General features: G+C 33.0%; 2 protein-coding genes across 2 annotated transcripts; both read right to left on the bottom strand.

Moving 5' to 3' along the window:
• Window positions 1-12,383: 12,383 nt before the first annotated feature.
• Window positions 12,384-14,702, bottom strand: LOC137813028 (putative polygalacturonase At3g15720). Its single transcript, XM_068615308.2, has 7 exons — window positions 14,559-14,702; window positions 13,773-13,907; window positions 13,458-13,634; window positions 13,087-13,376; window positions 12,887-12,995; window positions 12,706-12,810; window positions 12,384-12,611 (listed from the first exon to the last, which is right to left on the bottom strand). The coding sequence occupies exons 1-7, from the start codon at window positions 14,700-14,702 to the stop codon at window positions 12,384-12,386; spliced, it is 1,188 nt and encodes a 395-aa protein (XP_068471409.2).
• A 3,338-nt stretch (window positions 14,703-18,040) lies between these two features.
• Window positions 18,041-19,544, bottom strand: LOC137819421 (putative UDP-rhamnose:rhamnosyltransferase 1). The gene has a single exon (XM_068623271.2). The coding sequence runs from the start codon at window positions 19,460-19,462 to the stop codon at window positions 18,146-18,148; it is 1,317 nt and encodes a 438-aa protein (XP_068479372.1). The 5' UTR covers window positions 19,463-19,544; the 3' UTR covers window positions 18,041-18,145.
• Window positions 19,545-25,602: the final 6,058 nt, after the last annotated feature.

Genomic DNA, 25,602 nt, shown 5'->3' with positions numbered 1-25,602 from the left:
AGAAGATTAATTAAGAGTAAGCTGCATGCAATGAGAGAAAGCATAGGTTATGGGGTTTTTAAATAGCACAAATATTGTAGAAATTAATACTTTAGATAATATACATCATAAATGTTTAATTTATTATAATATGTGCATTCTAATTGTTTATTTAGAAAGTCATATTTTACTTATTCTAATAAAGTTTAATAGATAGGTACTTTAAACGTGTGATTTATGTTGTAAATAAAATCATAATAAATTAATATATTAATATTGAACTATATTTGGGATATATATATTAATGAATTATGAAATGATGGACTTTTTTTTGTAAAATTTATTTAATTATGACAAAATTTAGTTTTTCTTTTTTTAACTTCTATAATAGCCTTTGAACTTTCAACTTTTCTAATTACCAAAATACAACATTTTAATGTCAATTCCAAATTGAATTGAAATAAAAAATGACAGAGAGCAACATAACATAAAAGGTTATAGAGTAAAATCAATATAAGCAAGAAAATTTGACACAGAAATGAAAAAAAAAATTGCATTATCAACTTATAATATCTACCATTTATATATAATTGTATGTTTTATATTTATAATTACCATTTTTCAAAATAGTGATTATTCTCATTCTCATAGAATACACATACAAATTCTTATTATTATTTTATAAGTAAAACAAATAAATAAATATGGAACATTTAAGGGATGTCTTATTCCTAGTATAAAAAGAAGATAGGTTATGTGTAACAACACTCCATAAAATACATCTAACTATTATAATACAAGTTCTACCAATTTCTATACACACTTGTAGTTTTTCAAAATATTTGTATTACAAGCTTATGACTCATAGAAATACAAATATTAATAATATAAGGTTCAAAACTACACCGCAAAGCCCTCCAGACCCTCTAACACCTGTATGATCATCTGCTCGTGTACGTGGTACAATCATCGCAGTTCACAACACAACAAGAAAAACAAGGGTAAGCTAATGGAAAGAAATTCCATAACATATTTAATTAATGCAAGAGAAAGCCATCAAACTAATCCTTTATAAACATTTCTTTAAATGTTGTCATATAAAATTTCAATATCAATTCCATAATTCATATAGACCACACATGGATCTATTTTCAATCACAATCATTGGATTTCATTTCAATCCCACTGACTACACATGGATCCATCGTCTTCTGGAAGACTCATTAAGTATGTCCCTACCAAAGACTAACACTTGAACCAAAGATTACCAACAAATCCAAAAGAAAGGATCAGGGTAAGTTCAAAATCCAATACCGAGTGTCTACAGTGGAACCCGGTGTGTATGAACTCCCTCACAAGCGTTTCACCACCTGATATCTTAGTCTATATGACTTAGATCATCAGTGAAGCTAGAGGATCTTTGTTAAACATAGACTTTTCATACTTAATGTTCCATCAAACAATAACTCATACATTATCCCAAATGTATGACATCAATTTCATACAATTTTCATCATTCATATATAATACATATCATTCAATCATATAAAATTTAAAAATTCATAACATTCAAGAACTTTTTGAACATAAAAAACATTTGCTTAACTTCCAAACTATCAAATATTTATACATGTTCACACAACATAAAATCGAACAACTTTATCAAAAAACATCCATGTAAGAGAAATTGAAACTTGGGACCACGTCCCCTCCACATTTAGATCTTCTAGCCTAGGGTATTATTGAAAGTTAAAGTTAGCTTCCCTTATCTGAAATTCCACTTATGGAAATTCTACCTCAAACAGGGAAACAACTCCAAAATTTAGGAACCTAGAGCAAGTTATCCAAATATTATCAAATTTTAGTGTGAGCTTAATCAAGTTGATAGAAACACTTTTATCAATTGGTCTCACTAAGATTGATGACTAAATCATAAAGAAAAACAAAGAATAATGGATCTCTAGAGTAAAAATGAACTTACTTTGTTTGAAAATCTGATCGGATAGAAATGTAGCTTGACTCCTTAGCTACAACATGACATAATCAAATTGTAGAATAAATGAGGTATGGGAGAGATGAAGGATAAAGAGGGGGGGGGGTGCTAGTTCACGAGGGGTTACAATTATCCCCAACAACAAAAAATTGTCTTTGAAATTTAGCATACCAAACAAAATTAGGATATGATTATCTTATCTTCTCTTTTATGACAACATGTGAAATTTCACAATACTTTGACTATGTCGATGTTTCTACCATGAAGTCACCTTACTTGAGAACCTAGAATTTTAATTGACTCAAGTTTAAAAGAGATATATTTTATTTAACTAATTAGACATTAGAATATGATTTTGACCAACTATATGTATTTCCAGAGGTATGATACACAAAAGACGTAGTGAATGTTGGTTAACGAAAGAGACAAAACAAGTTTATAAGCAGTAGAACATATTCTCTTGAGAATCTAGTAAAGACCTATGGACTTTTGATTCATCTTCTTAGATATGATTGCTCTCCTTACACCAAGGAAGGAATGACGTAACTCTCAAAAAATCATGATTACGCATAGAGAAACTTAAAGGTCTTCTTCATTTATCTGCATCAGATGTCTCTTTGAACGAAGATGTTTTTAATCGTCACAGTTTTCAAAATTTGGCTCATAGTTGTTGATAATTGAAGTGATGAAAAAGATACGATGAGTTTTTTTTTGCTTGACTAACTTCCTCCTTGTAAATATCAATGAAGGCTTCAATGTTTTTTCCCTCCATCTCAAATAAACGATCTAGATAAACCCATGATCTTTGAGTATTTTTGCTGAAAGGTACTTGTCAAATTGCTTAAGAAATTTTGATGTGACCTAACTCAATGATCCACAACTTTGTTGTATTCTAACATGAACATAGACAATTCACACCAACCTCTCCGCAAGCATATCTCTAATAACACTGATGTTATCTAATCCAAACTTATACTAATATTAGAAACACCAAATTCCAAAAAATGGAATGCAGAGACCCTTGAGATATGTATAAGTAAATCAAAATGAATTCTTCCCATATTTATTGGGATAACCTCTTTTACTTTCTAATGGTCATATATGAATGTCAACATCATAGCCCATTTTGTTCTTCAATTTCGAGCGATAATACTCTCATATTAAGAAGGACGTGCAACATCAATTACTAAAAACCTCTGCTAAGAACTAAGAGTAAGATCTACCACCAACTCATTCCACCCAGTACGATGTGCTTAAGGATTCATTCTCACCCTTATGAAAAGATAAGAATAACTAAGCCAAACACAAACTTCCTTAACATTAGTTACAGTACCCAATGTCACATCTTCACCACTTTTGTCAAACTTGTTGAAGAAGGTGCTTTGATGTGATGGATATCCACTAGGAGAGGATTTTATTAATGAAGGAAGAGGATTTTCACCTACACATTTGAAGTTCTTCCTTCTAGTCTTCTCACAAATTAAAAGAAGTCAAAGAGAAGATCAAGCCTAAAGATAAAGAAGTCTACAAACTCTCAAATAATAGGCTTCATATTAAATATCTCTCTTTATAGTTTCTTTTAAATTGTAAATAATATAGAATAATGTTTAGAAAGGTGCTTAGAGGGAAACATGAGACACCTCTTTTGTAAAAGCATCTTTAGGCTTTAGTTTAGCAAATTCTAGAAGCTTGGGGAGTGAGCTTAGTAAGGGGGGTGTGATCTTAGGAGTTTTTTTGGGTAGCTTAGGGAATAAGCTATGTAAATGACCAACCCTTACTCCTATAAAAGGAGGGCTTAGGTCCTTCACAATTCAGATTGGAATTTTGAAGTAGAGAGACTATACTCAAATTTAGAGAGAAATTGTGAGTTTTGAGTCTTCTTCTTCCTTTGCCTTATCTTGTGTGCAATGGTGAGCTTCAAGTGGCGGCACTCCTTCACTTATCTTGGATCAAGGCTCCAAGTGGCGTGAATTGTTCTTCCAAGTCTCAAATTCAGCAAGTTCCATTCTATAAGTGCTCCTTCTTCCTTTTCTTCAACTTTCATTCGGTAGTTCTTAATTTCTAGTGTTTACTTTCATTTCTACCGTTTGAATTTATGTTTTCCAGCTTTGCTTCTAGTTTCTGTTCGGTGCAGTAGTTTATTATTTCAATTCTGTCCAGCTTTCAATTCTTGTTCTTCATTCCTTGTTGTTTGATTCCATTTGACAATATATGGACTTCCATATGAGCTTTGGTTGGTGCAAAGTCTTGGTGAGTTCTTGAATTAGAACATTGATCCAATTCTAAGTAAAGTGCCATCTATGACCAACTCAAGTTGCTCCTAAGAATGTCAAAGAATCATGTATTCTTGTAGTTACATTCACATCATGATGTCTCTAAATTCAAGTGGAAATCTTAAAGACCTTGTTGGTGGTTGTGTGTGTGTTGTCTAGTAGTCTTTGAAATGTTAATTCACTCCTTAAGATGATCCAAATTATTTTGAATCTTAATCTTTTTGAAAATATCAGCTTTCTAAAAGGGTGTGAAATTTCAACCTGTTGAAATATCGATTCAACCTATTATTTGACACTTAGTGGTTTTTAAATGGCTAGGAAAAGCTTAGCTTTGTTTTGGCTTTTCTGTCAAACAGACTCAACCAGTTGTTTTAAGAAATCAACTAGTTGTTTTTTAGAAAACCTTAATAAAATTCTGTTAAGTGATTTTAATCTGTTTTAAATGATTTCAAAAGCTTTTGGTTTTTGATTTAAATGCTTTGACAATTTGATTGGAGTATAAAAAGGTTGTTATAAGCTCCTTAGCATTACCTAAGAAAGAGAGATTAATCAAAAACAATTTTCAAGATTTCAAAAGCTTTGGATCATCTCAAGTGTGTGGAATAGGATTGGGTTTTGTAGTTTTTAACTTTAAGCTTTGATTTACCCAGGTGTATTATGTTCGTCTTCTTCTTTAAACATTGTATTTTTGTGTGTTCTTATGTGGTGCAGTTTCAGAAGGTGTTTTTGGAAACTGTGTGGTTTGCCAAAAGTGGTGTGTGTTCTTAAGGGGTTCAAGATCATCACTTTTGGTGTGTGTTTTATAATCTAGGTTTGATTACATAGTGAATTCTCAGTGGTTAGTAGAGGACTGGATGTAGCTTTTGGTTAAGAGTGAACCAGTATAAAAATCTTGTGTGAATCTCTCTATCCCTACGCTCATTAAACTGTTTTAACATTGTTTTTCAAATATGTTGGTATAAACAATCGATTGTTTCGATAAAACAACTGGTTGATTTTCTGAAATCAAACTTAAAAACAATTTTCTATTGGTTGAACATATTTTTAATTTGATTGATTCTTCATAGATTTTCACTCTACGTTCAATCTTTGTGAAAATATTTCAAAAACAATTCATCACCTTCTTGTTTAAGGCCTCTAATTATAACAATTGTCAGAAGAGCCGAGTTCTTGAAAGTCACTCAAGTTTTCAATCCTAAAACCTTTTTAAAATGGCTGAAAAACTACCATTTGGGGAGGGTGAAATGTTTAGAATATGAAATGTTTAAAATGATTAAGGGGGGGACCATCTTGGATGTGCAGAAAAGATTCACTCACATAGTGAATCATCTCATTAGCCTTGGCAAGATCTTTGAAAGGGAGAAGTTGAACATTGAGATCCTCAAATGCTTGGATAGACCTTGGCAACCAAAGGCCACTTTAATTTCTAAATCCAAGGATTTGACAACATTACCACAGCCTCCTTGTTTGGTAAGCGAAGGGAACACGAGCTTAAGATGAACCGACTTAATGACCAAGAAAATGAAGAAAAGCATTAAAGGAGCATGGCTTTAAGAGTTGTTGGTCATAAGGATGTTTATGAATCAAGTGAGTGTAGAGATGGTGAAACTCTCAACTTGCTCACAAGGAAATTTGGCAATATTTGGAAGAAGAACAACAAGGAGAAAAAACAACCATCAAAGAGGTACAATAACAAGAATCTCAATGAATTTATTTCTACAAACTATACTTGTTTTGGATGTGGTAAACAGGGCCACATCAAGGTTGCATGTCCAAGCAATGTGAGCAAAGAGAAAAGGGGTTACAAAAAGCATGGGAAGAAAGGAAAATCAAGAAGAGTATACAATGATGATTCATATTCATCATCTAAGGAAGATGAAGAAGCCAATCTATGTTTGATGGCAAAGGAAGAATCTGAATCAAACAGTGTAAGTTAAAGCACTTCTATTAATTTTGAAAATTATAGTCAACTTCTTGATACCTTCAAAGAAACTCACGAGGAAGCTAATAGGTTGGCCCTTTTGAACAACCAATTGAAAGGGGAAAACAATTAGTTGGAAAACAGAGTCAAGACCTTAGAAGAAGAGTTAAACAATTCAAAATTTGATTTTGAAAACCTAGAAATGATTTACCAAAACTCTTCTTTTAATTGTGTTGAATCTAGCTTTTGTGAAAATTTTGTTTCTCTTCAAATGAAGGTCAACTATTTTGTGAAAACGTGGACAAGTTTTCCAAAGGCCAATCAATTTTGAAACTGTTATTGCCTCACAAAATTGTGTTTTTGGAAAGTCTGGACTGGAATTTAACCCAAACAGCAAGAACATATCAGTTTCAAAACCCTTTCCCAGTTTCTTTGAAAACAACCTATTGTTTTGTCGAAACAACTGGTTCAAATTTTCTTTTATTGCATGAAAAGGGGTCACTCTGTTAGATTCTGCAAAGTAAGGAGGTTTTTTTGTTCCTAAAGGTATCTTGAAATGGGTTCCAAAGGTTTCTAAGGTTCCTACTAACATGATTTGACTGAAATTCGTAAGGGGACCAAATCTTGCTCCTTGATCTTGTTTCTTGCAGGGTTCTTTAATGGAAAATAAGCACTTGTGGTACTTGGAAATTGGTTGTTCTAAGCACAAGACAAAAGATAAAGGCAATTTTATCAATATTTTCCTTAAGCAAGATGGTCATGTGAGTTATGGGGACAACAACAAAGAGAAAATTCTTGGAAGAGAAACCATTGGAGACAAGAACACCTTCTTAATCAATGATGTGCTATTTATGGAAGGTCTAAAGCATAGCCTCCTAAGCATAAGTCAGTTGTGTGACAAAGGTTATCAATAACCTTCAAAGCCCAACACGTGTGAGATAAGCCTGCCCAAATCACAGGAAGTTTTGTTGATTGGTAAAAGAATCAACAATGTCTATTTACTTGATATCTCACATTCTGTATCTATTGGTTGCCTTCTAACCAAACATGAGGAATCATGGTTATTACATTGAAGGATAGCACACATCCACATGCATCATCTAAATAAATTGATTTAAAGAGATCTTCGGGTAGGTTTACCCAAAATCAAGTTTGATGAAAAAGCGGGTAGTGGTATCTTTCTTGGTTATTCCTTAAGTAGCCATGCTTATAAAGTGTATAACAAAAGACTTATGATTGTGGAAGAGTCAATTTATGTTGTCTTTGATGAAACTAACCATACAGAACAAAAATCTATGAAGAATTATGCAGAAGAAGATGACCAGAACACCATTCAACAGAAGCTGGAACCCTGTCCAAAAAACAACCGGTTGATTCTACGAAACAACCTGTTGAAATTCAGCATCAGGATGATCTGCCCAAAGAATGAAGAATTCCAAGAGACATTTATGTCGACAACATCATTCGACAGATTGATAAGGGAGTCTCCATTTGAAACTTTATCTTAAATTACTACAAACACATGACTTTAGTATCTCAAATTGAACCTAAATCCATTTGTGATGCACTTAAGAATTTGTTGCAGCTATGCAAGAGGAATTTGAAATGTTTATGATGGGGAGTTTTTCTTCTTCTTAGGGCTGCAGTGTTGGTTTATGGTATCCCTCTCATTCTCCTATAAACTTGGTTGGATATTCTGATTATGGTTTTCAAGGTGCACGCTAGAGAGAAAAAGCATAAGTGGCACATATCATCTTCTTGGAGCAAGCCTCATATCTTGGAATAGCAAGAAGCAAGCTTGTGTGGCTCTCTCAATTGCAGAAGCTAAGTATATAGTTGTTGGTAGTTGTTGTGCACAAATTCTTTGGATTAAATAACAACTAGAAGACTTTGGCTTAAAGACCAACAAGGTGCCTTTGCTTTGTGATAACACAAGTGCTACAAATCTCACTAAAAATCAGATTTAGCATTCAAGGACTAAGCACATTGAGATTCACCACCACTTTATAAGGGATCATGTGAGTAATGGGGATTGTGAAATTTATTTTGTTGAAACTAAAAAGCAACTTGCAGATATCTTCACTAAGCCACTGTCTTGAAATAGGTTTTTCTTCTTAAGAAATGAGTTGGGTATCCATTCTTAATTTTGTTTTTTTCATTCTCTTAGCCCATTTGTGAAGACAAATAGGGGGAGAAATTAAGGGTTTATGTGTTATAATTCTGCTACTCTATGGTGTGCTTAAATCTGTTTAGAACTGTTGCTGCCATGCTCTGATACACCATTGATTCTGCTGCCTAGTTTTGTTTCAAACACACTGGTTTTGGCACTATTTTTCTATTATTCTGCATATGCATGTGCAGATCTATGTGTGCCTTTTCAAATCTAGTTTATCCTGCTGCTATAATTGTCTTCTATGCTATACAATTTTGTTTTGCAAGATCTTTAAAGTTCAAACACTACAACACACGCAAACTAGGGATTTGTCTTCATCAAATAGGGGGAGATTGTTGAACAAGGTGCTTTGATGTCTCCAAATCCAAGTGGAAAGCTTGAAGACCTTGCTACTGGTTGTGTGTGTTCTCTAGTAGTCTTTGAAATGTTAATTTACTCTTTAAGATGATCCAAGTTCATTTGAATCTTAATCTTTTTGAAAAGATGGATTTTCTAAAAGGGTGTGAAATTTCGACCTGTTGAAATGTCGATTCAACTTGTTGTTTGAAACTTAGTGGTTTTTAAATGGTTTGGAAAAACTTAGCTTTGTTTTGGCTTTATTGTCAAACAAATTCAACCTGTTGTTTTGAGAAATCAACTAGTTGTTTTTCTTAGAACCTTAACAAAACTTTGTTAAGTGGTTTTAATTTGTTTTAAATGATTCCAACAACTTTTGGTTTTTGATTTAACTGCTTTGACCATTCGATTGGAGTATAAAAGTTTTTTACACACTTCTTAGCATTAACTAAGAAAGAGAGATTAATAAAAAATAGCTTTCAAGATTTGAAAAGATTTGGATCATCTCAAGTGTGTGGAATAGGATTGGGTTTTGTACTTCTGAACTTTAAGCTTTGATTTACCCAACTGTATTTTGTTCCTTTTCTTCCTTAAACATTGTCTTTTTGTGTGTTCTTGTGTGGTGCAGTTTCAGAAGGTGTTTTTGAAAACTGTGTGGTTTGTCAAAAGTGGTGTGTGTTCTTAAGGGGTTCAAGATCATCACTTTTGGTGTGTGTTTTGTAATTTAGGTTTGATTACATAGTGAATTCTCAGTGGTTAGCTGAGGACTGAATGTAGCTCTTGGTTAAGAGTGAACCAGTATAAACATCTTGTGTGAATCTCTCTATCCCTACGCTCATTAAATTGTTTTAACATTGTTTTTTAAATTTGCTGGTATAAACAACCGGTTGTTTCGATAAAACAACTGGTTGTGAAATCAAACTTAAAAACAGTTTTCTATTGGTTGAAAAGATTTTTAATTTGATTGATTCTTCATAGCTTTTCACTTTACCTTCAATCCTTGTGAAAATCTTTCAAAAACAATTCACCCCCCATCTTTTTAAGGCCTCTAATTCTATCAAAACTCATACCTCTTAACTCACCCAATTATCTGCATAACCTCAAACATATAATTCCCTTCCATAGGTAGAACATGCGTAGTCTTTATTAATCCATCCCATTTTACTCAAAGTCATTTTTCTTCATTATGAATGACAAGTAGGTATGAAAATTCATGGAAATATTATTTCACTCCCATCCTGCGAATGTCAAACTATGTTAACATACTTCCTACTCATTATTTGTTTAACCTTCATTTTATTTATTTTTTTACAGATAAACAAGTAACTGCATACTTGACTTTATCTTCCTTCATACCATGTCACCAAATAAACTTCCTGAAACCTTGATACCCTTAGATCATACTTAGATGTCACTGAACTTTCTTTCATGACTCTTAGATGACCCATCTACTTCAATTTTTCATCCTTGGCGTACATATTTTGTTTCTAAATCTTAATATACCATTCGTTTCCCACAGAGATTTCTTTAGTTTCATCAGTACATAATAATATTAGAATAATCTTCAAATTCAATTTCACCAATTTTCTTACTCTCACTTTTTCTAGAAACTCGTTAGTTATAACAAATGTACTATAACTTCCAAATTTATATTGTTGAAACTTTCACTCAACACCAACCATATAATCTTAAGTGTTGATATTTATGTCTTCTCGTGATTTTAACCATCTGCAGCCAAATTTCCTTTCCCAGGATAGTACTTCCACTAAAATTAATAATCTTTCAAAACTTTGTCCATTTTCTCCAAAAGGAATTTAAGCATCATTCATTACTCGGTCTACCACAATCCAGATTCTGTTATGTACTCTCATTATCTGTGGAAAAGAAACCACACATATAACAAAAACAATTTTATTTCTACTTAGTCACGTCATCCCAAGTCTTTGATACTCCACTTCAGTCTTTTATAGGTCAGACAAGCAAGGACCTATGGAGCCACTTCCTCTTTATGTTGAACCATCAAAAAAACTTCTTCAAATATTGTCTTAGTTATGCGTGATGCACATTGCTCTCGCCGGTTGACCTTGGACGGATTGGCTAGGCAACCTTCTCTTCTAATTTGTCTCCAATTGGTGCTTCAAGATGTCTCTCCACTGGAACAAAGGGGGGCTCTACCGGTTGATTACACTCCGACGATCAAGTCAATGAGAGAATACAAAATAAATATAAGTTTCAGTCTCAAGTATTGAGAAACAACATACCTTTACTGATGTCAGTTGATTTTTAGATGGTTCCATTTTATGGTGACACTTTACTTAAAGTTGGGATTTTAGAATTTTAATGGTGAGACCTAAGGAAGATTCCCACTCAACACGAACTAAACCAAATGGTTAAGTGTGAAGGTTTACTTCACAAAGGCAAAGATGAAAAATCAATATAAAGTGATAGATGGAATGCAATGCGGAATGGAAATTGCAATAAGGTAAACATCAATGGTGTTCATGGTCGAACCAAAAGATGAACCATAAGCATATAACAAAAGCAAAACCAAGAGCAAGAATTCAAGAGAAAGACATGTATGAAAGGCGAAAATGGAAATGAATTGAAAAGAGTGGAAGAAGAGGAGCTTATGGAGTGATTGTGAGAATGGTTCACGCCACTTGGGGTGTGGTATCCACCAAGATGAGTGAAGGGCCGCCACTTGAGAGTCTCACACTACTCAAGATAAGACCTACCCAAGAGGATTCAAACCTTACAAACACCTCACACAATTTGTGCATACTAACTTTTCTATTCAAAATTTACATGTAAAATACAATGAGGTAGGCATCATATTTATGGGTGAAGGAGCCTTGGAAAACAAGCATGAAGGGTAGGATGGAAAAGGAGCAAATGGTGCGGCTAGGAGCATTGACCAAAGTCAATACCGCACCATAAACTTAAACTTCTAGAAGATAGGTAAAAAATCCTAAAGCTAGATGCCTTGTCATAAAAGAGTGGGCTTGAAACAATTTCATTTTGCTATAAGCACTCCTATTAATGCTAAAGGCACCTATTCTAACCTATCTTGCTATTTGGACCTAAAGAGAGCCCAAACTTTTTACAACTTGTTTTATTCTTAAGAAGACCAGCATGAAGAACATTAGATGCTCTGGTTTATGTCAATTCCTCCCTCTAGTGAAGTCTGCTAGATCCTTGGTGAGTTCTTCACTTGAATGTTGAGATGACTTCTCATAGTGTAAATGGTAATGTGCATCCTTGGTCATCTTCTTTTTGGCTTGGTTTGTATCATTTACTAGGGGTCTCAAACTCCTTTTATAGATATCCCTTCAAAAATTTTCTCCAATCTCAACAGAACAAGGATGGAAAATTATATAAAAATTAAAGAAAAAAATATTAAAAATGTATAAGTCTTTTTTAAGTTAAGGTTAAATTCACCTTCTGTAAAAGGTTCCATTAAAGAGTTTTATAGAAATAGGAGTTAAGGTGTATGAGTTGTTTTAACTTTAGTTTTCTTTTAGTGGATATATGTTTATGAAATACAACTTTGGCAATTTCTTTATCTTGTGGTGATACTGTAAAAAGAAAAAAGGCATAAAATAAAATAAAAAACCTGAATTAGAGTTCGAGGATAACATTTATAAAAACTAAATAGCTATTCTTTATTCATCATTTCACTTATACATATGTACGTGATAAACAAAGAATTCATTTGAATAAGCAAGAACAATTTGGAATGGTAGATGTAGTTGTTCCATGGGCATTACTGCAAGAACAAGAAGCTGGTTTGTCTGGTTGAGAAGAGGCAATATTAATATGATCCAACACAATGTTGGAACAACCTGGTGAGTGGCAACTTAGGTCAATAGCTTTCTCATCTCCACTTGTTCCTTCAAACCCTCTGAATGTCACCTCACTCACTTCCACTGCATCACTCTATTTATGGCAAATTTCAAAATGCAACTTTAATAAGATATATAAACAGTTGAAATCACAAGATATAAACATGAATCTAAAGTTTAGTGAGTACCTCGAAATCATCATAACCATAGTTCTGGTCTATAATTATAGGGTTGAAAGCCTTTGTTAATGTGATCTTCTCAAAAGTGATTTTTCTTGCATAACCTGATCCACCCTGTGAAAATTTAACAAGATATATAAAATGAGTAATGCTGTTTATTTGGTACAAAATGAAAGCATCTTAGTTTCACCTGCCATGTCTTGATTCTTGCTCCATTTTGGGTGTTTGTGAAGCTGCAATTTCGTACATAAACTTGTTCAACTGTGTCATGCACACCATTTTTTCCCAGGCTGCCAACACTGATTAATTGATGCATGTTAACTGATGAATTTTGAGCATATGATATGAGTACTAAAAAAGGCATAATTAACCTATTTTGCATACAAAAACCTTATTCCATGGCCTGGTCCACATGCAATTCCTGTAGCATTGATGAAGGAGGAGCCACCATTGATGGCAATACAATCATCACCAGTTCCTATAATGGAATCTTGAATGGTGATATATTTTGAAGCACAAATGTCAAATCCATCAGTGTTGGGGCTGTTGGCAGGAGCATGAATATTGATATTGGAGAAGACAGCATTGCTGCAACCATCTATTGCTACGTGAGCTCGTGGACTATCAATGATGCTCAGATAACTAACTCTCAGATCATTGCAATTTTGGAAACTAATAACCTGCATAATTATAAACTTTCATAATCTTTTTTGCAGATTATAATTCAAAATTTGAACAGAATAATCTTAAGTTCTTTGAACCTTTGGCCTTTGACAAGAAGGGCATTTCCACCAAGCAGAACCAAACCCATTGATTTCTCCATTTCCATCAATTCTCAGACCATTTACGTCTGAGATTGAAATCAAAGAGGACTCATCGTCAACTTTCAGATAGTTTGTCCATTCATTCTTCTGAGGTGCAACTATTTTCCCTTCAAGCTTCAAGATTAATTCAACAAAATATGTTACTTACTATTATTGTTATCATTAAATTCAGATCAATTTGGCTTTTATATTTAATACAATTAAATGAATATAAATATAAATTAAGAAATATTAATGTGGATTAGTATATACCTGCATATGAATACTTGTGGCCTTGCAAGGACCACTCAGGTTTATGTTCTTCACCATGAATACTCTATTTTGTGGTATAACTAGAGTTGATGTCCCTTCTGTTCCACATGCCTCTTTCCATGCACTTAAAATGGCCTACCATAAATTCAAAATATAAACTTCTAAATGAGCATTAAGATAGAAACCATATATAATATCTCCTTAATTATACAACATTGAATGAATATTTATGTTCCACATAATACTATTTTATTCAAAGCGGTTGATTATTGTCTCTTTGGTAGGTTGTCATATGGGGGTTGAGTGTTAGTTGTCTGTGAGTGAGGGTTGGATATTCTATAAGAGGATTTTAGATCTGTTTGTTTGTTGGGTTATTGTATTTACACCTTTCGTGACTTTGGTGGTTTTCGATTTGTCTATTCTTGTTGGTGGCTCTTTTCCTCATTTGGGAGTGAGTGTGTTTGTGAGGTATGCTATAGTGTCATGTTATGTATACGGGTTGAATCACCTCTGAAGTGGTTCTCTTTATTTATTTATCATTGCTGATAAAAAAAAATATAATACTATTTTACTTTTTAAGAATATAAATATTTATAAACAATTTTTGCAATTTTTGTACCTATGTATTGTTTTATATGTGTTTGAACATTTCTAATTTTATATGTATACTTTTGTTGCCAATGAAAAATATAAAAAAGTAAAACATTGAAATTTTCCACTAAATGAAGTATAGAGTATAAATAAAATTGGAGAAGAAAGGAAAGTAGAGGAGAAAGAGATATATACTTGGGAATCATCAGATTCTCCATTGCCATGAGCACCATAGTTCACCACATTGTAAGATGTACTTTGAATTCCAACCATTGACCTCCCAAACATACATGGTGCAAAACAACCTAAGATAAAAAAACAAGTTATTACAATTTGCATGTTCAACAAGAGTATATTTTGTTCTTCTTTTGTGAATATGGATTAGGAAGATCAACAGTGGGAAAAGATGAAGAAAAATATAGCTCCGGGGGTTTAGTTAAATAGAACTTTGGATCAGCAAGAATGAATTGGATAGAAGTACTAATTAATTGAGCAAGAGAAAGAGAAAGAAACCACAATTTTCTTTTAATGGTAAAAATGCGATTTGTCTATCAAACATTAAATATTATTAATTTTACATAATGTCAATTCATAAAAAGAAAACTAAAATTGGCGCATATAAAAGAAAAATCTTTGACCATTTAGTTAAGTGATCATGTAATAAATAAGAAACGATAAATGATTTGTTAAACATTAAACTCAGACATTTATTTTGTCTCCCGAAAGATAATGGTGATAAAAGTTTTTGGTGAAAAAGTATCAATTGAATAATTAATATGCTAATATATGCGTGCAAATCAATTTTGTGCAATTTGCTTATTTTGATGTACAAATCAATTGTAATATAAATTTTCTGTTTCCAATATCAGTACCCACCACACGTTAGAAGAATATTATTTAATTGTATTGATGATACATTTATTTATTTTTATCAATAAATAATTAATAAAATTAAATAGAGTATTTGAGAAATGATTAATTTATATATATAAAAAAAACTTGTTCAAATAAAAAAAAAAAGGATTGAAAGAGTGTCCTTCCACAACTCTCCCTTCCTCTTCTGCATTACTTACTTAAAAAAAAACCTCAGTAACCAAAACTCAAATAACAAATACATTGTTGAAAATTAAAAGCTATGAAAAATGACACACACGCATGGAATAATCACGCATGGAATAATCCAAATTCGAATTAGGATTTGTCCAGCATCCAATACTATTGTCATTCACATGCTCATCCTCATCAGACTATTATGATTCCTACTTAAATGCACTAAATAAAATTATTGGAAGTGTTTGAGAGGTTTAACCTCTTGGGCAGTTCTTACCCCCATGAATTACACAAATTCCTACCTTCCAAGACAACTATTTGCATGTAAAAATTAGATGAATGACAAATTTCTCTTCAAATTCGCACATTGATAATTCTTGTTTTTTTTAGTATTTTTTTTAGAATAATTGTATTTTCTTACAGTTTCTGTTCTTATTTTCTGTTTTTATATTAGATTTGTAGTTTTTCCAAAAAAATAAAGTTACACAAGTCTTAAAAATGATTTTTTGTAGCTTTTATTTTGCTTGAATGTTCGAATTCAATGTTTTGACCTTTTGAAAATCTAATTTAGAGTTGGAATTGACCTAAACTATCATGGAAGAAACAGCTGAAGAAGAGAAACTAGGAAACCGAGAGCTAAAATGATGAAAGACTACAAAAACAGGTTCTAGAAGATCAACCTTTCTCTAGAAACAAACAGTAGACGGTCAATAATAACAATAACTGATTCTAAATGGTCAACAGTGCTTGGAAATAGAAATTTGTAGAAGTTAGTTAGGGTTTAACCGAGAATTGGGGGTCATTAACTACAAAAGCTAAAACTCACTCCAATGCATAATACAAGCAAAACATGAAATAAAAACTAATTTTTAGAGACCAAAATAATTAGTTGCAATAGTAATTAAATTAGAGACCATTCTAAAAACTAAATACAAATTTGGTTTCTAAATTAGTTTCTATTATTATTAAATAGTTTTTCTAAATTGGTATCTAATTAGCAACAAAGGTTTTAGAGAACAAATTTAGAAACTAAATAATTGGTAGTTAAAACCTTGATTGCTAATTAGATACCAATTTAGAAACTATTTAACAATAATAGAAACTAATTTAGAAACCAATTTTTTTATTTAGTTTCTAAAATGGTATCTAATTTAGTTACTATTGCAACTAATTATTTTGATCTTTAAAAATTGGTTTTTATTTCATCATTATTTTTTTATAGTGGTAGGAACTCTATAAACAGAATTGATTACATAGATAAATGAAAGGGAGAAAATTGTATACTAGAGATAGATAGGGAGTTAAACAGTGAAGTAGAATAGTTTTTAGAGATAGATAGGGTTTATGCAGTACTATTTATCTGCTAACCTTTTCTGTCATTACAAAACTGGGAAAAATTTGTTTCGGTATGGACTGTATGTGGAGAGAGAAATGTTCCTTTATTTTATATAGTTGACTTAGAGTTCTTGGTATTCAATCTCCTAATACTATAAACATCAATCTAAGTTGTTAACTGTTTTTATGGTTTTACTTAGTAATTCTGCATAGTTTGGTGTAGTATTTCTTTTGGGATTGGAGTTTTCCCTTACAGAATTGTTATTCCTCGTCTTCCCAAAACCTTTTCTGTCACTTTCACTTGTTGCTATTCGTGGAGGGTTACTTCAAATTGCCATTTTATGTTCATTTGTGGCATTATTTCCATGGTATAGTACACAAGTCTGTTCTTCAATGAAATGAAGGAGTTGTCTGAAAAGTTTTGAAGCACTGAACACAAATTTCAAACTGACACTACAAGAAAATCATGAAATAGAAACTACTATTTAGAGACCAAAATAATTAGTTACAATAATAACTAAAATAGAGACTATTTTAGAAACTAAAAAAAATTGATTTCTAAATTAGTTTATATTATTTTGTATTATTGTTAAATAGTTTCTAAATTGGTATCTAACTAGCAACTAAGGTTTTAACTACCAATTATTCAGTTTCTAAATTTGGTAGCAAAAATCTTGATTGCTAATTAGATACCAATTTAGAAACTATTTAATAATAATACAAAATAATAGAAACTAATTTAGAAATCAATTTTTTTTTTGTTTATAAAATGGTATCTAATTTAGTTACTATTGCAACTAATTATTTTAATTTTTACATATTATTTTTTATTTCATGATTTTATTTTCTTTTCAAGTCCCAAATACGAGACAAGAAAAATACTGCAAAATTTCACAATCAAGATATCTGACTAATAGAACTAGGAATGACATGTGGGTCTAATGTGATACAACAATGAATGTGGCTATCATAATCAAAACTAAACCATTGCAAGTGGGCTGAAAAGTCTGAAGATAAAGCAAAAGGACATATCTTGTAAGATATAAACACTATTGAATGTGATATTGAAGTTTCAGCTAACACCTCATAGCTTAAAAAATGTGCATATTTTTCTTTTTTTTTACCTTGATTGAAATTGGCTATTTCTGTTTATAGGATTAGGGTTTTTCTCAAACTGGTGCAATTTGGTTAGGAAACTAATATATTGATGTGATAAGATGTATTATTACTTCCATTTGTTGAAAGTTGTTTTTATTATTTATTTTTTTAACCGATAAATAATAAATTAAATAGAAAAGAATGTTTCAACCCTTTTAAAAAAGAGATATCAAAACAATTTATCTAAAAATCTTACAACGAACAGAAACTTAAACCAACGTAATAGAACGGCAGAAAGGCTAATCCTTCATGGCAGGCATATGGATTTCCATGTAATCAACAAAGTGATCAATGTATTTTTGGTGCAGTTCTTTGTCCCCAAATATCTTACTCATCTCCTGTGCTTCACTTCTATAAGTTTCTTCCAACATCACTGATCTCAATGCTATGGCCAATGATTCCCTGGTGAACTTCCCACAGTGCTCATTTCTCTGTACTTTGACCCCTACCCTTTTCTCCTCCATAAACCCAGCATTTATAAATTGATCACTTTGGAAGGGCAACATAACAAGTGGACACCCAATTTGAAGACTCTCTATCACTGAACTCCAACCACAGTGAGTGAGGAACCCCCCAATAGACTTGTGTGATAAAATCCTCACCTGTGGGGCCCATGTTGTCCACACCATACCCTTTCCTGAGTTATTCACAACCACATCCTGCAACTCAACCCTAGAGGTGTTTTGCTTCTTCAGAACCCAAAAAAAAGGAAAACCAGACATTTCTATTCCCATAGTAATTTCAGTGAAGTCTTCATCACTTAGTGTCACTTCAGTTCCAAATGCCACATAAATCACTGACCCTTTTTCCTGTTTGTCTAACCAATTAAGGATGGTGTTCCAGTTTTCATCATTGCTGTCTTCACTGAACTGTAATGAAGGAGGCAATAACCCAACTGGAATCACTGTTTTCCTATATATACTTTCACACAATTTGAGAGGTTCACCTTCAATCTCCATGCAGCTTCTTGAAGCAATAACTTGAGCACCATTAAAAGTTGTAAGGAACCGGAACACATCTGAAACCCCCGATTCATCATTTTCATTATGCTCTTCGGGAATACCTTTGCTCCGCGGGGACTCACTTTCTTTTCTTGTAAAAAAATCCGAAAAAGAATACATACCAGATGCACTAAAAATACAGAATGAGACGCATGAGATTCCTAGCTTAGAAGATATCGGTGGCAACCAATAAGGTGCAAAGTCGTATATTATCCAATGGGGTTTGGATCTCTCCAGAAACTTGGTCAAAGGTTGTTCAAGACCATCAAAAGCCAGCTTGAGGTATGGAATGATGTGGTGAGGAATGTCAACAGTGGCCTCTGCATTTTCTGGGAGTTTGTCAACACGGGGCAGTGGGAGTTCTATCAGATCCACCAAAGGTTGCAAGTTTTCAGGCACTTTGGGTAGACGATGGATATTTCTAGGTGTGGAAATGAAAGAAATTTTGTGACCCTTTTGAGCTATGAGTTTCGCAAGTTCAAAAAATGGGACTATGTGACCAAATGCTAGCCATGGAAACACCATGATGTGAAGCTTCTCACGCTGCTCCCCCATGGATATGCTTGTGTTTAAGGATGAATGTGTGTGGCATCATGAATGGTTATTTTTTTTTAATGTATAGAAAATATCAACGTTAACACTGGGACCATTTTGAATGCCTAATTTTTGTCATGATTATCTTTTTCCATCCATTACTGTCTCTCTTGTCAACTTTCACACATTATTAGTGCCAACTTGTGAACCACAATTGAAGGTAATAGCTTTATTAGTTCCTTTCAAATCCACCATATGGGACCCCCTTACTTTCAACTCCTCCATTCCAATTTTGCCAAAAATGCAACTTTCATAATAAATAAATTAGTGAAAAGTTAAATCTGTCACATTTAACTGACGTTTTAGACAAAAAAGAAATCTAAATTATTTAGCTTTTAATAGTCAATGTCACATTTTCTTAGTACTACTCTTAATGAATGTACTTGGTAAGAAGAGTAGGTTCTAGGAGAAGTGAGTAATCAATAAAAGAGATAAAAAAATAGTATATTGTAAAATTACTTGATATTATAAAATTTAAAATGTTAATTCCATTCTTTAATATTTATAGAATCATTAGAAATAACTATTATGTTTTTTAATCAACAAAAATAAATAAAAAATACTTCAGTAATATTCCAAACAGTATATAAAAAACAAGTGGTTCACACCACCTATAGGCTTAGAACATAATAAAACAATCCTAAAATCCATCCATATAATTCTACCCATACGCTTCAACTCCTCCAAAAATTTTGTAATACAAAACCATCTACAACAGCTATCACATAACCAAAATCAGGAGAGATAAACATACCGAATCAGCACAAAGCCATAACACAACATCGCAATGGCCTGCACCAAATCTGCACCTGCATAATTGGGCCAGCATCCCCTGCATCACAATGGCCTGCACCGAATTTGCATCTGCAGAATTGGGCTAGCATCCCCTGCATAATAGCAGCCATACACCCTTTTGCTATACCTCCATGTAGGCTTGTGCAGGAAAGACCACAACAACTCAAAAGTCCCCCTGCAATGCTTTCTAGTATCCTCCTTACTGTTGGACAATAATTTTAAAGTCCTCTCCCTTACTAGACCTGGTTCTGTTTCATTTTCTTTCCACTACAAGGCCACATTGACAGATCCACAACAATTAGCAGCATATTCTCATGAAGTGAGCATCTGTTGCGTGTTGCCTCTCACAGTCACAATTTTTGATATGTTTGCACAAGCTTCACTTCCTCGAGAGAACTAAAAACCTTGATAATGACAAAATTGCTCATTTGACCAAACCAGTGAATATTTGGGAGTGCGCTTGAGGAACATACCATGCACCACATATAGCAACATGTTGCCCCTGCCCCACCTCCAACATCTTTTATTTTCTAGTTCCTACACAATTCCAGTACCCTTACTTTTTTACTCCCTCATTTATACGAATCTCCTTGTCTTGATCATAAAACCTTATGCCTAGAGACAAAAAGTCGACCAGCAGGGCCTTCAACTACTATGGCATCCCATTGACACATCTAACTCCTAGATCTCCTTCCTCTAACCTTTCTCATTTATTTATAACTTCTAATGCATTCAAGAGGATTCAAAACCCAATCCATGAAGGAGTAGTTGAAAGAGTGCTAGTGATTAGAGTGAAATCGTAATAAGATAGTCGTACTGGAAGGTGTTTCATCCATAACTACGATTTTAGTTGTGCCATCAGAAATATCTCTTCCGCATCTATTACCCCTTGTTTAAAGATAACATAATTTCTTTGTTCCCACATACACCTCACTGTAGCTGCCCACAAACCTTTCCATACCAAATTTTGTTTACTACTAGCCTGAACCAGGTGAAAGTTCTCAAAGTGGGTATTTAATTCATTGTGTTGAACAAACAAGACACCAATCCATAAGAAGCAAAAAGACCATACACATTGTGCATATTTGCATTATAAAAATAGATGTTGATTTGATTCATCCATAGCCTGACACATTGCACATATAGTAATGTTCACCACCATCCCTGTGCTACTCAAGCACATTCTAGTTGGGATTCTATCCAAAAAGACCCTCCACGCTATGGTGATTACATTGGGAAGCACTTTAACCTTCCACAAGCATTTGAAGTGGTCATGTTGAAGACCTTTGGCATACTTACCTAAGCATTCATATGCTGAATTCACAAAGACCAACCCTGATTCTTCACTCCCCCACCAACATTTTGCATTTTCCAGCATCAAAAATTTATTTTTTTGCGCTCTTGTTCAAGGTGGAACCCGCAACTTTTAATGTATTCAGTCTCTATCCACTTCCTTCATTCCATGTATTCCAATGAGTGTGGGACCCACAGGTTTTGCACATATTTAATACACATGCATTTGTTATGATTTTGAAGATGCATTTATTAGACTTGTATACACAATGTTAGTGAATTTTAATTAAAGTTTTCATTTTTTGGTTGGAGTTCATGCATGTACATTCATTTTGTATGCCAAATCATGGAATATTTGGACATTTCACTTGTAGAGCAAAAAAAAAACCCTACTTGTCATTCTATTTCCAAAAACTATAATTTTGCACAATGTGTTTGTTTAAAATAATCTGTAAAATGTGATGACAGTATCAACTATGGTTGCATATGAGTTGTGTTAAACCTCTTAGATATGTTATTTTTTGCACCAATTATCGTGGGATCTTATTACATATTTTAGTTCCAAAGTCACAAAAAAACCCTAGTTTTGATAAAAAAAATTGGACATATTTGTTAACAAATAACATGTCTTAATTTGCAATATCAAATTTGTATATAATGTAGCTCTGGATAGATATGGATAATATTTCTCCTGATGAGATTTCCTTGTTTGAAGACGGTCAGCCTTCGCAAGAATTTGATAACATAGCTGTTGATGTTAGTGAATTAGTTCCTACAGTTGGCATGTCATTTAACAATGTCGATGTTGTTAAAACTTTCTACAAAGAATATGCCATTAGAAAAGGTTTTGGAATTAGAAAAAGAAGTTCAAAGAGAGGAAAAGACAAAGAATTAAGATACTTCATGTTGGTTTGTGCAAAAGCAAGAAAATATACGTCATTCGTTCCCATCGAAGTTAACACCCTTCCAACTCAGAAGCATTAGTGTCCAACTTGTATTGATTACTAACGACAATATGTTGTGTAAACTGTAAGAATTCTTCAACCCCTTTTTCGTAAGCATCACTTATCCTTAATGTACTAATCCAACTCCGATCCATAAAACTGGTAAATTGAAAAAATCTAAATCAAAATTGCCAAGGGACGGACACCCCCAGACTCAGAATCAACGTGTTCAATATATACAGATTCTATAATTAAATTAAAATTCTTGAGGGTCGGACACCGTCGGACTCAGAATCAATGTCTTAAATAAATAACATACTATAATTAAATCAAATATGTCAAGGGTCGGACACCCTTGGGCTCAGAATCAACATGTTCAATAAATACAATCCTATAACTAAATCAAACATGTCAAGAGTCAGACAGCCCCGGACTCAGAATCAACGTGCTGAATACATACATATACTAATAATTACTAATCAACACATACATGCAAATATTTATTATAAAATTAATTAAATAAAATAGAATACTAACTACTATAAATATAAATATAAATGAAAACATTTATTATAAATTTAATTAAGTAAATATTTATTATAAAAATAATTAAATAAATAAATAAAAACTAACCTGCTTGGTGGCGGTAGTAGGAGTGGGACGTGGTGGCGAGAGCTAGTGCAGCGGAGGAAGCTGGTCGGTGCGACACGCATGAGGCTCGCGCGGATGCAGAAGCTGACCGAACTTGATTCATAGCGGTTGTGGTGGCTGGTGCGGCAGAGGAGGCTGACGGAGCAAGGGAGAGTCGCAACGGGAGTTGGATTGGAGCTCGCGATGGGAGCTGGGACGAAGCTCGCGGCGGCTGCTCATGGCGACACAGTCGGAGTAGGCGGCGCAACTGGCAGTGGTTGTTGGTGAGGAGAGAATGTTGTGCGAAAATGTGAGAATGAAGAGTGAGGGAAAGGAGCGCGCTTTTTTTTTCCTGAACAGCCAAATAACGACGGTTTTGTATAGAACCATCTTTATATCCACAGTCTTACACGGTTAACGACGGTTCCTGCTTGAACCGTCGTTAAGACCACTAAGAATTTGAAAATATTTACAGAAACTGCCACCTTCTCTCTTATAACGACTTTTCTTTAAGAATCCTCTTTGTATGGTGTCGTTAATTGCATATTTTCTACTAGTGAACAACCGACTTTTTTCACAAAAACAACTTATTGTTTCATCCCTCACAACATTTCATTGAAGATGTTTTAAATCTTCGTGCATTGTTTTTGTTGCTAATTCCTTCTCAAAATTGTTATGAGTCCAAATTTATTTTATTATCGCTTTGAATACGATTTGGTTGGGAGTTATTTTCATCCTAAATAGGAATATATTCCATATCTTTTTGAAAATTTAAGAAATTTAATTACTAGTCAAATATGCATGTGTTGGTTCTATGCATTCTGTTTGAGGGCTTTGTGTGCCAGTATTCTCTCTAAACAAATTCTTTTTACTTTGAAAAGAAACCCTAAAAGTCAATTTTGTTGACTGATTTTATAGCTTATATAACTGTGCCTGTTTAGGTTGTTTTCCTTCACATAATCACCTTTTTTTCTCTTATACTTGATGATAGAATTAAACAAATAAAGAAAAAATAAAAATATGATAAATTACTCTAAAAATCCCTTGAAACAATAGAGTAGTAACCATCTTGTGGTATAACATCATAAAAGTAGAAAATCGGAGCCGATGAGAAATCCTTCATTTTGTTTTTGTCATGTACTAGGCAACAATAAGAGAAAGTGATTTTCTTTATAGATTTTTTTAGAAGACAATTTAGAATTATTACCTCTTTTAGAACAAGAGTTCAAGAATATACATGTCCTCTTAAGAGTTTCTCTTGTATTTGTTTCTTTAGAGTTTTGTTTGATTAACTCTTCTTTCCTTTCTAACTTTCTCTATCTTCTCCTTTTCTTTTTCTTTTCCTCTTAAAACTTTTTTTTTCATTTTTAATTTATCATCCCTCATTTGTTGAGTGTGATAGGAGAAACAAATATTTTTCTTCCTTGATAAGTGAAACTTATTTTATTGGGAAACTCATTCTCAATACTTTTATGATTATATATTATCATGACCTACCAAGGAAGATATTGTGTGCCTATAGGAACTATATCACATAAAATTTGTTTATCTTGATAGTTTTATAGGGAGATAGGTATACTATGTATCATCATCTTTAATCCATTGAAGTTTATAAGATTTTGGATGGTGTTTAGTAGTTAAGGGTAGGTAAAAGATGAGCTTTTACAACAAATACTGATGTTATATGGTACACTGTTAATAAATGTGCATATGGGCATATCACTGTGGCGGAGGTACTCGTCTGAAAAGTTTTCTACTACTGCACACAACACATTGCTCCACTTTCAACACAAGTACCCACCTGTGAAAAGACAAACAATAAACAATATGAGCCAAGAAAAATACTGTAAAATTTCACAAATATCTGACAAATAGAACTAGCAACATGTGGTCTAATGTGATACAACAATAAATGTGAGTATCATAATCCAAACTAAACCATTGCAAGTGGGCTGAAAAATCTGAAGATAAAGCAAAAGGGCATTTCTTAATATATAGACTATTGAATGCGACATTGAAGTCTCAGCTAACACCTCATACCAGACTTAAAAAATGTGCATATCTTTGTTTTTTACCTTGATTGAAACTGGCTATTGCTGTTTGCATATATTCAAAGTGGTGGAATGGGAAAGCCTTACTTGCTTGGTTTCTTTGCTTTGATTTGGTTAGGAAACTAATATTTTGATGTGTTAAGATATATTATTATTTCCATTTCTTCAAAGTTGCTTTTATTACTGATTGTGAATCATTTGGAGATGCATATGTGTGTTTATCACAAAACAACTTCACGTCTATGTATTCCACGGATTGGATGCATATCTTTCTGAGTTCAATCTTCAAAATAGAACAAGGTATTCCAGTTCTTTCTAAGAGGATAATCTTTCAATCCATTTAAATTTTTTGTTTCAAAAGGGAAACTCAAACATTTCTAGACATCAA

The sequence above is a fragment of the Phaseolus vulgaris genome, chromosome 10, assembly GCF_051622355.1.
Source record: "Phaseolus vulgaris cultivar YP4 chromosome 10, ASM5162235v1, whole genome shotgun sequence".
In the NCBI taxonomy this organism is placed as follows: Eukaryota; Viridiplantae; Streptophyta; class Magnoliopsida; order Fabales; family Fabaceae; genus Phaseolus; species Phaseolus vulgaris.
This window is presented reverse-complemented; position numbering and strand designations above follow the sequence as displayed.

Excerpts from the sequence above, each read along its gene's own strand:
- LOC137813028 (XM_068615308.2), bottom strand. The coding sequence starts at position 14,702 with ATGCAAATTGTAATAACTTGTTTTTTTATCTTAGGTTGTTTTGCACCA. Across the intron at positions 12,811-12,886 it reads CAAGAATCAAGACATGGCAG|GGTGGATCAGGTTATGCAAG; the intron begins GTGAAACTAAGA and ends AAATTTTCACAG. Across the intron at positions 12,612-12,705 it reads ATGGTTATGATGATTTCGAG|AGTGATGCAGTGGAAGTGAG; the intron begins GTACTCACTAAA and ends TGCCATAAATAG.
- LOC137819421 (XM_068623271.2), bottom strand. The coding sequence starts at position 19,462 with ATGGGGGAGCAGCGTGAGAAGCTTCACATCATGGTGTTTCCATGGCTA.